The sequence below is a fragment of the Thamnophis sirtalis genome, unplaced genomic scaffold, assembly GCF_051295495.1.
Source record: "Thamnophis sirtalis isolate CommonGarterSnake01/CBP01778 unplaced genomic scaffold, rThaSir2_p1.2 scaffold_4, whole genome shotgun sequence".
Taxonomy (NCBI): Eukaryota; Metazoa; Chordata; class Lepidosauria; order Squamata; family Natricidae; genus Thamnophis; species Thamnophis sirtalis.
The window spans coordinates 358,495-372,492 of NW_028261384.1; the positions used below are offsets into that span (position 1 = coordinate 358,495).

Below are 13,998 nucleotides of genomic sequence, written 5' to 3' on the forward strand. Positions count from 1 at the left end.
CGCAGGCGAAGCGCACGCAAAGCGAACCGTTACCAACGCCATTAGGACCCCCCCTCCCGGCCAGCTTGCATCCTAGGGGTGGGGCTTGGGGGGTTATGTGGGGTAGGGTGAGGCGGGGGTCTCCAAGTATTAGTCGGGTCCCATCCTGGTTTGTTTCTAAGAACAGCTGCCGGAATCGGAGCAACTCATTCTCTCGCTGAATGAAAAGAAGGACCAGGGGGGATATGATAGCAGTGCTCCAATATTTGGGGGGCTGCCCCAAAGAAGGGGGGAAACTATTCTCCAAAGAAGGCAGACAAGAAACAACGGATGGAAACTAGCCAAAGGGAGAAGCCACCTGGAATGAAGGAGAAACTTCCTCATAGTGAGGGCAATGAACCAGTGGAACTGCTGGCCACTGGAAGGTGTGGGTGCTCCTCCGTCACTGGAGGCCTTGAAGAGGATCCTGGGCAGCCACTTGTCTGAACTGGTATTAGGGCCTCCTACTAGAGCAGAGGGTTGGACCAGATGACCCCCCCCCCCCAGGTCCCTTCCAACTCTGTGATTCTGTCAGGGTCTCCTGCAGAAGAAAACAGCCAAGCTCAGAGAGCATCAAGAACCCCACAGCCCCCCCCCCGCTCCCTTCTAGCACTGATGACATTCCCTAGTTGGGTCATGAAACGTCTGCAAGGAAACCCCCCCCCCCCCCCCACAGCTCATAGAGTCCCAAGGATCCATCTTTTTAATCTGGAGCTACAAATATTGTCTTCTATTGGTAACACCATGACAATACAACACACAGACACACAGACACACGAGAGTGGGATACTACAGCCGAAAGCCGGCCTTTGGTGTACGGAGCGAAGCCTGAGAATCTGGGAGTCACATAACCTTTGCGGCACAACAGGCGGCCTCTCCGCTGGCTGCTCTGGAGACGCCCGGCAGGAAAACCGGATCAGAGGCGACGTGTGCCGAAGTGAGCAGTCAGCCAAAGGGGAACTAAGCCGGACTGCTGACTTGGCTCCCCGTGGCGAATGGCTTACCAAATTCCCATTTCAGTTCCAGCAAGGAAACCAAATAAGGCCAGGCGGTTGCGTACGAGGCCGTCGCAAAGGTGCGGAACAAAACTGACGGGGGACAGCTGATAAGAATTCTGCCCCCCCCCCCGGGAGACCTCTGGACCGAAATTTGAGATATCCTCCAGGGTGAAGCAACTCAGGCGTTGCAGATTGTGAAAAGTCCAACGGAGGCCAAAGGCTGGCCTGGTTCTTACGGAACGAGAGAGATGGAAGGGACCCCGGAGGTCTTCTAGTCCAGCCCCCTGCTCCAGCACTTGACTCTTCCAGAATCACAGAACAGCACAGTTGAAAGGGGCCTTAGGGGTCATCTAGTCCAACCCCCTGCTTGAGCATGAGACCTTTACAGAACGAGAGAATAAGAGAAGTTACCTTGGAAGTCATCTAGTCCAACCCCCTGCTCAAGCCATTTTAGACAAGTGGCTGTCCGGTCTTTTCTCCAGTGATGGAGCACCCACAATGTCCAGTGGCAAGCAGTTCCACGGGTCAATTGTCCTCCCTGTGAGGAAGTCTCTCCTTCATTCCAGGTTGCTCCTCCCCTGGATGAATTCCCACCTGTGCTTTCTTGTCGGTGCTTTGGGAAATAAATTCTATTAATTTGTAAAAAAAATGTAATTTACATTGAAATGAAATTTTATTTTATTGCATCGAATTTATTGATTCAATCAGATGCTTTTATTTCTCTACATTCTGCTTTGGGGCAGCCCCTAAAATATTGGAAGGCGGTTTCAGCCCCCTCTGAACTTCTCCCTGCTGGATCCCCCCCCCCCCGCGGACCCCAAAGTGTCTAGGAATCTCTCTTTTCCCGCTCTTCAGGATCCCTCGATGGTCGGAAGGAAGCTCCCTGGGATCCATCGATCCGTTTTTATCGATCGCTGAAGAAGAGCTGGCAACGTTCCCTCCCGTCGGGGACTTTCCAGGCCAGGAGCCACGTGCGAAAAGCGACGGATCGGTCCCACGTCACCCACCACCGATGCGGATCTCTCTTCCCGATCGGCCTTCCTGTTCCCGATCTGATTTTCTCCCGGGGTTTTTATCTCTCCTTCTTAACTGTACATTCTGTTTTTCTTGGTTAATCTATAACTCTTCCTGGGGCAACCGGGACACCGGCCTTCTGGCGTTTGCCAGGGAGGAAAGAGAGAGGCGGCTGGCATCCCTAGGGGGAAGCCCTGAGAATAGACCTGTAAGGGACTTCGGAGGTCATCTAGTCCACCCCCCTGCTCAAGCAGGAGACCCTTACAGAGTAAGAGAGTTGGAAGGGACCTTGGAGGTCTTTTAGACCAACCCCCTGCCTGTAGCTGCAGCAGTGAGGGTGAGGGTGGGCCCACAAATTCCCCCCTTTGAGGCTAACACAATGTCCAGTGCCTGGCCATGTTCATATCACCCTGTTCCTTATTCAGCTGTTTCCTTGTTATACCTGAGCTTAATCTGCATTCTGTCCCTTCGCTCCATTAAACAATCAACACAGAATTCAATCTTATTCCGTATACGGGGGGGAAAAATATAATTTCCCCATGGCTTCACCCACCCCGATTTCCCCAGGTTTGGTGCATTTTCCTCCCGTGCCAGGGCACATTCCTTCCGCACGATTCAGTGGCTAACTTTAATAAAAGGGGGAAAAAACCATCCTACCGTAGAGGTTCCAGATCTGGCACGAAATGTCAATGCCAAATCCACCGATTAAAAAGCAGCCGTTTAGTTAGGGGCCACGAAATGGTTTCACGACTGGTTTAAACATGGTTTTAAAATGGTTTTTGAATCGAATTCTCTCTCTCTCTCTCTCTCCATCATCTATCTATCCATTTGTCTGTCTGTCCATCCATCCATCTGTCCATCCATCTAGCCTTCCTTCCTTCCTTCCATCCTTTCCATCCATCCATCCTTCCCATCCATCTATCCTTCCATCTATCTAGCCTTCCTTCATTCTATCCTTCCTTTCTTCACTCCCATTCTCTCTTTTTTCCTCCCTCCCTCGCTCCCTCCCTTTTCCTTCCTTCCTTCCATCTATATTTATTTCATTCTATACTTCCTTCCTTCCTTCCCTCCATTCTCTCTTTTTCCTCCCTCTTTTTTCCTTCCTTCCTTCCTTCCTTCCTTCCTTCCTTCCTTCCTTCCTTCCTTCCTTCCTTCCCATTCTCTTTTCTCCCTGCCTTTTCCTTCCTTCCTTCCTTCCTTCCTTCCTTCCTTCCCATTCTCTTTTCTCCCTGCCTTCCTTCCTTCCTTCCTTCCTTCCTTCCTTCCCTCCCATTCTCTTTTTTCCTTCCTCCTCCCTCCCTCCCTCCCTCCCTCCCTTCCTTTCCTTCCGGTGAGCACAGTCAAAGTGGGAAACTACATTTGTTTAATGACTGGCGGACTGAATTAACAACTGTGGGCATTCCATTAACAATGGTACCGAGAAAAGATTGTGACATGGAGGGAAATTCCCATAACAAATGTTGTGCTAAGCGACAGAAAGGTGGGGCCCAATTGTTGTCGTAAGTCGAGGACTTTCCCTATTGACCGCTGCAGGCTGCCTGGACTGGCTTTTCAAACGGGAGGCAGAAACAAATGAAATATCCAGGTCACCAGCCGGCAGATGTGCTGCCAAGACCCCCCCCCCTCCATCTGACATTTGATCTCAGCTGGCCTGCAAATGGGGCCAGAGGGCAGAGCAGCCCCAGAGCCCGGAGGGAGGGAGGGAGGGAAGAAACTGAAGGCACTGAGCCTGGGGGAGGGGAGGACACCGGCTCCATCATCCACAACCAAGTTTGGCGAGAGAAAGAGAGAGAGAATGACAGATAGATAAGATGATAGAGAGGGAGGATGGATGGATAGATAGATAATACAGTAGATAGATAGATGGTAGATAATGGATGATGGATGGATGGATGGATGGATGGATGGATGGATGGATAGATAGATAGATAGCCCCCCTCCCTTCCTCCTCGTCCTTCTCCGCCCCCCCCCGCCGGCAGGGACTCCGAGTGTGACGGTCTTGCAGGGGACGGAGAGTCCAGGAAGGCTCTCTCTCCCCTCCCCCTCCTGTCGCTGCCCCATTGAACCGGCCAAAGGCAGCCGAGCCTCTTGGGGAAGCTGGCGGGGAGCCAGCGGTCTCTCCGGAAACCTGGCTTCTTCTCAGTGGGGCTCCTGATCCGAATGCCTGACTGCGCAGCAAACCAGCCCCACTTCATTTGGGGGGGGGGAGAGAGACACCTCCTGGGGGGGGGCAGCCACCCCTCCTGGAGCCCCGGGCCCTTGCAGACTTCTGCTCGCCGCACTGCAACGGGGGAGGGAGGGAGGGAGGGAGGGGGGAGCATGCTGCCCCTCCCTCCCCCCTCCCGCTGGGTGTAGGGCTGCACCTAGCGCCGCGTTGAGAAATCCCCCCCCCCTCCCTCGGAAGGGACTTTGCCCACCTGAGCCCAGAGTCCCTGGGGCTGTTTGTGGACTTCGGTTGAGCCTGGCACCCATCAGGCACTGCCCACCCACCTCCCAGCCCCGTGCCCCGGGGCAGCCAACGGCTCTGCTCTGCCAGGACCGGCCCCCTTCCACCCGCTGGGCTAGATAAGTAGGCGCAGCCCCACGGGAAGGGCTGCTGAAGCAGGCGCCGCCTCACCTCCAAAGCCGCAGCCCAGCCGGCCCACAAGTGAGGGGCGCTCGGGGGCAGCCGTGGGGGAGGGAGGGAAGAAAAGAAGGGAGAAAGGAGGAGGAGGAAAGGAAGAAGAAAGAGTTGGAAGGAGGAGGAGGAAAGAAAGGAAGAGCAGGAGGAGGGAGGGAAGGAGGGAAAGGAAAGGAAAAGAAGGAAGGAGGGAAGAAGTAGCGAAGGTGCCTGGGGAGGGGGTGCAGGTGAGGTTCCCTGAGAGACGCTGGTTGGGAACTTTGTGGGGAGGGGGCTCCTCTCCCCAGAGCTGCCAGCCCACTGCCCACCCCTACACCTATTGTATAAAGGGGAGGGGGTCTCAGATGCTTGAATGATTGGCATGGTGGGACGCTCACCCACAAAGCGCTTGGTGGCTCCATGGGTCTGCTGGGTGGGGTGGGGGGTGGGGAGGGACCCTTGCCCGCAATTGAACTGGATGGAGGATCGGAAAGATGCCCCCCCCCTCTCCAGCAATAGGGACCCCAAAGACAAGTTGGGGCTGGGGTGAACTGTCCCAGGGGACACAACCAACTCCCTGCAGCCCCCCAGTCCCCACCCATGTTTTGCAATCCCCCCCTCCCCGACATGGGTAAGAGCGGAGATCTTTGCTGCTGCCAATCACCTCCCCGATACGATCGCATAGATTAGGCCTCCTCCGAATTCCATCTGCTGGCCAATGCCGACTGGCGACTACCCGGAGGAGGGCCTTCTCTGTGGCTGCTCTGACCCTCTGGAACGAACTCCCCGTGGAGATTCGAACCCTCACCACCCTCCAGGCCTTCCGCAAAGCCCTTAAAACCTGGCTGTTCCGACAGGCCTGGGGCTGATGAGCTTTTGCCCCCCCCCCCTCGAATGGCATGGTTGTTGTGTGCTTTTAAATTGTGTACTGTTATGTTCGTCTTTTTTATCCCTTATCTGTACCCCCTTCCCTGACTTGGATTGTGAGCCACCCTGAGTCCCCTTCGGGGAAAAGGGCGGCATATAAATGCAATAAATTCAATTCAATTCAATTGGCACAAAGTCGTGTCAGGATGCCCGGCTGCCTACTGGGCAGTGAAAACATATTTTAAGCCATGGGACAGATGGCTTCCAAACACCCTCCCTCCCTCCTTCCTTCCTTCCTTCCTTCCTTCCTTCCTTCCTTCCTTCCTTCCTTCCTTCCTTCCTTCCTTCCCTCCCCTTCCTTCCTTCCTTCCTTCCCTCCTTCCCCTCCTTTCTCCCTCCTTCCCTCTCTTTCCTTCCCTCCCCTTCCTGCCTGTCTCCCTTCCTCCATTTGTCTTTCTTCCTTCTTTCCTTCCCTCCTTCCTTTCCTTTCTTCCCTCCCTCCCTCCTTCCTTCCTTCCTTCCTTCCTTCCCTCCCCTTCCTTCCTTCCTTCCTTCCTTCCCTCCTTCCCCTCCTTTCTCCCTCCTTCCCTCTCTTTCCTTCCCTCCCCTTCCTGCCTGTCTCCCTTCCTCCATTTGTCTTTCTTCCTTCTTTCCTTCCCTCCTTCCTTTCCTTTCTTCCCTCCCTCCCTCCTTTCCTTCCTTCTTGCTTCTCTCTTCTTCCTTCTTTCCTTCCTGCCTCCTTCCATCCTTCCCTCTCTCCCACCTTCCCTCTGCTTCCTCCCTTCCTCCCTCCCTTTTCCTTCTTCTCTCCTTCCTTCCCTCTCTCCTTCTTGCCTGCCTGCCTTTCTGCATGTCTCCCTTCCTCCTTCCTCCCCTCTCCTCCCTCCTTCCCCCATTTCCCCCTCCCCGCCCCCTTGGCTCCATTATCCCAAAAGTTGCTGCCTCCGGTACAGCTGAGGCGCATCAGAGCCGAACAGCAGACAGTTTGCAGCTGGGAGGGAATAAACACTTAGCGTTGCCCCCGTCTCTCTGCCGCCTGCAATCCCGTCCCACCCGCCTCTCCTTCCTCCAACAGGCCCGTCGCAATGAGGATGCCGGTGGCCTACAGGATGGGCATGCTCTGCCTTTTCGTCCAGGCCATCCAGGGTACGCTGCCCCCTCTGAGCCAAAAGGCGGCCTCCATTTTCTCCGACTTGAGCCCTGCGGAGCTTCGGGCCGTCCGGACGTTCCTGATGAGTCGCCCTGAACTGGGACTCCAACCGAGCAAGGGGGGGTCCCTCGCCAAGAACAGCCTCTTCCTGATCGAAATGCTCCCTCCGAAGAAAAGCCAGGCCTTGTGCTACCTCAATACTGGCACGGAGCCCCCACGCCGGCGTGCCCGAGCAGTGGTCTTCTTTGGCACCGGCGCCAAGCCCAACATCACGGAGTACATCGTGGGGCCGCTGCCCGTGCCGAGGTTCTATCGCCCGTCTGGCCAGCCGGTGGCTTTCATCACCAGACCCATGACCCAACTGGAGTACAAGCTGGTCTTCAACAAGCTGACCGAACTCCTGGCCCCCCTGAACCAGTTCCTGAAGGACGTCTCTGGCTTTGGCCTCCGGGACTGCCAGGACCGATGCCTGACCTTCACCGACATTGCCCCGCGTGGCCTGGCCTCCGGGGAACGGCGGACATGGATTATTCTGCAGCGTGCCATCGAGGGCTTCTTCCTTCACCCCGTCGGGCTGGAGGTTCTGATCAACCATGGGGAGTTGGACCCCGCCCGCTGGTCCATCGAGACGGTGTGGTACAACGGGCAGTACTTTGGCACACCACAGGAACTGGCCCAGCAGTACGCGCAGGGCAAAGTGCCCATCGTTCAGCTGGTTTCCCATCCAGACCAAACCCTCTTCTCCAGCTTTGTGCCCCGCGGGGAGTTCAACACCGGGCCCCCTACCAACGTGCATGGTGCCAAAGTGTGTGAACCACAAGGACACCGCTACTCCGTGCATGGCAACCTCGTGGAGTACAGCGGGTGGAGCCTGGCCTTCCGGTTACGCACCTCCACAGGCCTGCAGCTTTTTGACGTACGATTCAATGGGGAGCGCATCGCCTACGAGGTGAGCGTGCAGGAGGCCGTTGCTTTCTATGGCGGGAACTCCCCGGCCACCATGCAAACCAAGTACATCGATGTCGGATGGGGCATGGGAAGCGTCACTCACGAACTGGCTCCGGGCATCGATTGTCCAGAGACGGCCACCTTCATGGACGTCTACCACCACTACGACGCCGATGCACCGGTCCGCTACCCCAATGCCATCTGCATCTTCGAGCTGCCGACGGGTGTGCCCCTGCGCCGTCACTTCGACAGCAACTTCCAAGGAGGTTCTACCTTCTACGCAGGCTTGGAGGGTCATGCCCTGGTGATCCGGACCACTTCCACCGTCTACAACTACGACTACATTTGGGACTTCCTGCTCTTTCCTAACGGCGTGCTGGAGACCAAGGTCCACGCCACGGGCTATGTCCACACCTCTTTCTACACGCCCGAGGGGATCCCCTATGGCACCCGTCTCCATACTCACTTGTTGGGCAACATCCACACCCACCTGGTACACTACAAGATTGACCTAGATGTTGCAGGTAGGTTCTCTCTCCCACGGCAGATGGAGTGGTGGGGACCCCGGGTTCAAATCTTCACTATAACGGCCAAATTCTTCTGGACAGAAGTTTTTTGTCCAGTCAGCCATGTCCATGGAAACAAAACCATCATCATCTTTTAATGACCCCATGATCCAGGGGTGTCAAACTCAATTTAATTGAGGGCCACATCAGGGCTGGGGTTCACCTTGGGGGCCTGGGGTGGTTGTGTCCAGCTCATGTCGGTGGGGTACCTGTGTTGGCCGGGGTGGGATCCGTTGTCTCCATGGGATGGTGGCTGCCTCTGACTGACTCCAGGACACCCCACAGATCTAAGGCTGACCGTGTTCGGGCCCAGATGGCAGCCACCAAGTTTTAGATCAGTGTCCTGCTGACCTGAGGTGCTGGGGGCCGGTTCTTCACTGTTTCCAGGGTAGCATCGTGGGCCAGATCTAAGGGTGCAGTTTTAATGTTCTCCAATGCTTGTTCTTTGAGTGGCAGGCTCTTTGTCCTGCCTGTGACTACAATGTCCACCACTGGAACCCAGGTGGTTTCCTTCACATCCTCCCGGTTCCATCTTCCAACCCCAGGCGGCCAGGGGAGTTCCTCCTGCTTCTTGGGAGATCAATCAATCAAGCAACCAATCAGAATCGAGCCAGAAGGGACCTTGGAGGTCTTCTAGCCTAGCCCCCTGCTCAAGCAGGACACCCCATGCCATTTCAGATAGGTGGTTGTCCAATGATGGAGCACCTACCACTTCTGGTGGCAAGCAGTTCCACTGATTAATTGTCCTCGCTGTTAAGAAACGTCTCATTAATTCCAGGGGGTTTCTCTCCTCAGTGAGTTCCCATCATTCATTGTTTCTCGCCTTGCCTTCTGGTCAGTGACGGGAGGCAGTCGGGGGAGGCCCAGACTCACCACTGTCAATCATGAAAAGGAGAAAAAAATATAAACGGAAAAAGGCGAGTGCTGAGGTCAGGCTAGCTAGCTGCTGCCACACCGTGAATGGCTGCCTGTTTAAAAAAGCCTCTAAAAAGCGCCCTCTACTGTGAGGCAGGAGAACTGCATGCCTCATCTAGTCTGACTTTTTAGGCGCTCGAGCAGAGTTAAGCGAGGGTTAAAAGCCTAAAAAATCCCGAGGGAGTTGAGGCACGCAGTTCTCCTGCCTCATAGTAGAGGGCGCATTTTTTAGAGGCTTCAGAAGAGTGGCGAAATACACGCCGGTCTTGGCTTTCTTCGCAGGCACTGACAACAGCTTCGAAACGGTGGATGTGGCCTTCGAGAACATATCTCTCCCCTGGCAACCGAGCCACCGACTGGTGCAGCCACGCTTGAAGCGGGAGCCACGCCTCCGCGAGCGCCAGGCCACGTTCCCCATCGGCAAGCCCCTGCCTCGCTACTTCCTGGTCTCCAACCCCAGCCAGAAGAACCGCTGGGACCACCCGCGCAGCTACCGCATCCAGATCAACTCCCACGCCGGCCTCGTCTTGCCGCGTAACTGGAAGGAAGAGAATGGCGTCCCCTGGAGCAGGTGAGCCAGGATGGGGTAGGACGCAACCCCGATTGTGCAGGGGCCACGGCCTTTCCAGATTGCCACCCCCAAGTCTTCCCAAAGGAGGGTGTTCTGACCAGTAGTGGGTTTCAAAAATTGTTTGAACCTACTCTGTGGGTGTGGCCTCCTTTGTGGGAGTGGCTTGTTGTCCATGTGACCGGATGAGAGTGGCTTGCCCCCCATGTGACCGGATATGAAGATGCTGACGACACTTGTCAGAACCACCTTAAATTCCCTCACACACAGCACTGGCATGCATAAGAATAGGATGTAAACTTGTTTTTGAAAAGGCATCTTTGGTTTGCGTTAAAACAACTTCAACACATGCAATGTTCTGATTGCACCACAAACGCAGTCGTCATCCTTACCTTTCACAAAGGCCCTGAGTTTTATAAATATGAGCTTGATAGTGTAGAGTAATCCTATCCAAGGACCAGTGGTGGGTTTCAAAAAAATTTTGGAACCTCTTCTGTAGGCGTGGCCTGCTTTCCGGGTCCACTGGTGGAACCTCTTCTAACCGGTTCGGTAGATTTGATGAACCGGTTCTACCGAATAGGTGCGAACTGGTAGGAGCCCACCTCTGGTTCTGACCCAGCTCCCCAAACACGACAAACCCTCAGAAGTTAACTCAGATTCCTTTATTCAGAGCGCCGGCAGCCCCAGCAAAATGTTTCTCTCTCCACGCCGGCTGGCCAGAAGATGAATAGTTCTCTGCCACACGTATTCATCTCCGCCCCCTGCCTTTTATCGCCAGAGCTATGGTGGGGCTTCACTAGCAACAGTGGCTCTTCCATCCCAAGGACCAGCCCATAGATTTCCACTGCTCTTCTCTCTGCCTTCTGCGCTTCCACGCGTCAGGCACTGGACCCAGCTGTTCGTCCTCTTCCTCATCAGCCACCTCCACACCTGGGGGCTGACAGACAGCCCAGGCTCACCTCTGCCAACTCCATTCCCTCTTCCCTCTTGGAGCTCTCAGGTTGCCTTGATGCTGACCCTGATTCCCATGCTGCCTCCTCCTCCTCCTCCTCCTCCTCCTCCTCCTCCTCCTCCTCCTCCTCCTCCTCCGATTCGGCTGCTGGAGGGGCTGGCGGCCAACAGGCCACAACAGAGGGCTTCATATCCCCAGACAGAGCGAGATCAGAGCAGGGGATCTCCTTTCCATAAGGGCAGCTTTAGAGTACAAGAATAAGGGGTCTCTAGCATTCTCTTCAAGGGGGTTAAGCAAAGAAAATGGGAAGGTGTCAACCACAGGCACTTCGGATACAAGGCTGGGTTGGAGAGCAGCATGGGCCGAAAAAGCAGAGCTGGATTTAGGGAAACAAGCAAGGCGGCGTCCACCAGTTCTTGTGGGGAGACTCAACAGCAGCATGGTGTGGGGAACACTGGGAAATGGGAGGGGGGCCCTGTAGCAGAGACGCGGGACAGGACCACGGAGGGCTCCTGGTTGCTGGATGGTTCTACAGTATGGAAATGTCAACACAATGGAGATGCATCGTGCTGCAGAGACGGAGGGAGGCAGTGGTGGGTTCTGGATCCCCGTGCAACCGGTACGGTGCAATGCGGCTCAGCATCTCCCACATGCATGCACGCAGCATGCATGCATGCATGTGCGCATGGGACATGCACGCATGCGTCCTTACCTCTGTGATGCCTCTGCGATGCTCCAGCTGCTCGGCAGAGCATCGTGCAGGTGCCGTATGTTCCGTGCGTGTGCGCGGAAGTGCCAAAGAGCTCAGGTAAGGAGCTCGGGCAGGTGGATGGGCCCTCTGGAGCACCATACTGGAATGGTGCCCGGTGCTCCTGGCAGGCACCAGTACGCCCGTACAGGAGTGTACTGCCTGCAATCCACCACTGGAGGGAGGGCATCGGGATCTTCAGACACAGGTGTTTCATCTGGACAGGTGGGGCAGGGTCACCCCAGCCACACCTGGAACTTGAGGCAGGACATCCTCTTGGCAGGTACCACTTAGCGGTGACTCAACAGCACGAGAACGAAGCCGTCAGCAGCAGCTTGTACATCCAGAACGACCCATGGCACCCCAGCGTGAGCTTTGAAAACTTCCTTCGGAACGACGAGAGCATCGACAAGCAGGTCAGAGAGAGAAGGTTGTATGTTTGTGTGTGTTGTGTATGTGTCTATGTGCGTTTCTAACTGGAGATTTCTTTCCGACAGGACCTGGTGGCCTGGGTGACGGTGGGCTTCCTCCACATCCCCCACTCGGAGGACATCCCCAACACGGCCACACCCGGCAATGTAGTGGGCTTCCTACTGCGCCCCTTCAACTTCTTCGACGAAGACCCCTCGGTGGCATCCCGTCGCACAGTCATCGTGCGTCCCAAAGAGTCTGGGCACGGGGTGCAGATTCAGCGCTGGACTCCAGAGAGCCCGGGACACTGCGTGACGAAGGTGCCCTTCAGCTACAACGGCACCTACAGCCCCATCTAGCTCAGCTGGGACCTTCTGATCATGGAACGCCACTGTCGCCGGTTCGAAACACACCCTCTGAAGGACCTCATCTAGTGATGCCCCTGGCCAGGCAGAGGGTCTGTGGGCAGAAAGACTGAGGAGGAACTGCCTCCCCCCCCTTGGTGTTCTCCCCACTCCAGATCCTTTCCAGGACTAGCTGTCCCTCGACTGCCAGCAGCTGGTGCTGATTCTGCCTCACTTGCTCCCCCTCCTGGCCCATTACTGACTTTAAGAGCCGAGGTGGTGCAGTGGTTAAATGCAGCACTGCAGGCTACTTCAGCTGACTGCAGTTCAGCAGTTTGGCTGTTCAAATCTCACCGGCTCAAGGTTGACTCAGCCTTCCATCCTTCCGAGGTGGGTGAAATGAGGACCCAGACTGTGGGGGCGATATGCTGACTCTGTAAACCGCTTAGAGAGGGCTGAAAGCCCTATGAAGCGGTATATAAGTCTAACTATTGCTATTTACAACAAGGGGCAAGGGGCCACAAGGGGGGAGTCTCGGAACTTCAGGATTGCAGGTATTACACCTCTGTAGTCCCGCTTCCCCAGAGGGTGGCTGTCGGAGCAGGGCTTCCCCTTTGGGCCACGGGAATCCTCTGCCCTACCCACCAGGGCTGTCGTGAAAATAAATTGGGATAAACCTTTCGAAGCACAGTCTACACAAATGGTGCCACACACAACACTCTCTCTCAAAGGGCAGCTCGGGATGTAGAAGGCCAAGAATATTGAGCCCCTAGAACAGTTGACGTTTTCAGGCCATTTTGGGGCCAAAATGGCCTGACAAACAGATTGAAAACAGCTTCTGTTTCGGCATTTTCAGGGCTTTTTCAGGTCATTTTTTCGCTGTTTTTGGCCATTTTCAGGCTGTTTTCCATCCCTCCGGCGCCTGCGAAGACATACATGCCCGAAACGAGAGGAGCAGCTGGCAATGGCGCGTGTGTCCACAGAGAAGGTTCTGCGTGCCACCTCTGGCATGCATGCCATAGGTTCACCATCACGGCCCTAGACACCCCCCCCCCACAGCCCCTGTGCCACTGAAGGCCCCACCCACAGCGCCAATCAACAGCAACTCCCCTACCCATGTGGCTCACGCAGCCACAACACTCGCAGTGGCCCTGCCGGGGAAGTTGCTCTGCCACACTCTGCACCCAAACCAACCCATACAGGTAGACTTTACCTTACAACAATTTCACTTTTGCTGCTAACCGAGACAGTGGTTTTGCCGTTTTATGAAGGTCATAACTGTCCTGGTCACAGTTGTGAAGCCAATCCCTGCCGCTATTCAGTTAGTAACACAAGTTTGCTTCACCGCCGTGTTACTAATGAATAATGGGAATGCCCGTGATATTGCTCGTCAGACGGTCGGGACCCTGGGTCACTGTGACAGTCGGACATACGAGCCACTGTGAGGCCATGGCAACGGTCGTGTAAAAAAACGGTCACAAATGACCGCACTTCTCCTGAATCTCCTGGGGGGGGCGCTCCAGTGTTTCCCAAGATAGGGAGTCCCCCACCTTCCCACCAACTCCTCCAGTTTTTAGGGTGTCACGTAAAAAATGGTGTCTCCACGCTGAACAGCCTCTCTTCCCGAGTGAAACGACCAGCTGTTGTTCCTTCGACGGTCAGTCCATTGCGTTGTCTGTCAACTGAACCAGGTACCTAGGACAACGTCCCACCCCCAGGCACACAGGTAGGTCCTCAACCTACTACCGTATTTGGGCCCAAAAATTTAAGTGGCTTAAGTCAGACATTCGTTGCGTTTTGCCTCATTTTATGACCTTTCTGGCCACTTCGAAGTGAATCAGTCTTAACTTGCTCACACAGTTGTTAAGCAAATCGGGTTGGAAGGTCGCATCACCTCCCC

General features: G+C 55.3%; 1 protein-coding gene across 1 annotated transcript; it reads left to right on the forward strand.

The window, feature by feature from the left end:
- Nucleotides 1-4,611: 4,611 nt before the first annotated feature.
- Nucleotides 4,612-12,366, forward strand: AOC1 (amine oxidase copper containing 1). The gene is made up of 5 exons (XM_087712274.1): nt 4,612-4,677; nt 6,572-8,118; nt 9,358-9,646; nt 11,627-11,759; nt 11,841-12,366. Exons 2-5 carry the CDS (start codon nt 6,582-6,584, stop codon nt 12,111-12,113), a joined length of 2,232 nt encoding a protein of 743 aa, XP_087568400.1. The 5' UTR covers nt 4,612-4,677; nt 6,572-6,581; the 3' UTR covers nt 12,114-12,366.
- Nucleotides 12,367-13,998: the final 1,632 nt, after the last annotated feature.

Excerpts from the sequence above, each read along its gene's own strand:
- AOC1 (XM_087712274.1), top strand. The coding sequence starts at position 6,582 with ATGAGGATGCCGGTGGCCTACAGGATGGGCATGCTCTGCCTTTTCGTC. Across the intron at positions 9,647-11,626 it reads AATGGCGTCCCCTGGAGCAG|GTACCACTTAGCGGTGACTC; the intron begins GTGAGCCAGGAT and ends TCCTCTTGGCAG. Across the intron at positions 11,760-11,840 it reads ACGAGAGCATCGACAAGCAG|GACCTGGTGGCCTGGGTGAC; the intron begins GTCAGAGAGAGA and ends TCTTTCCGACAG.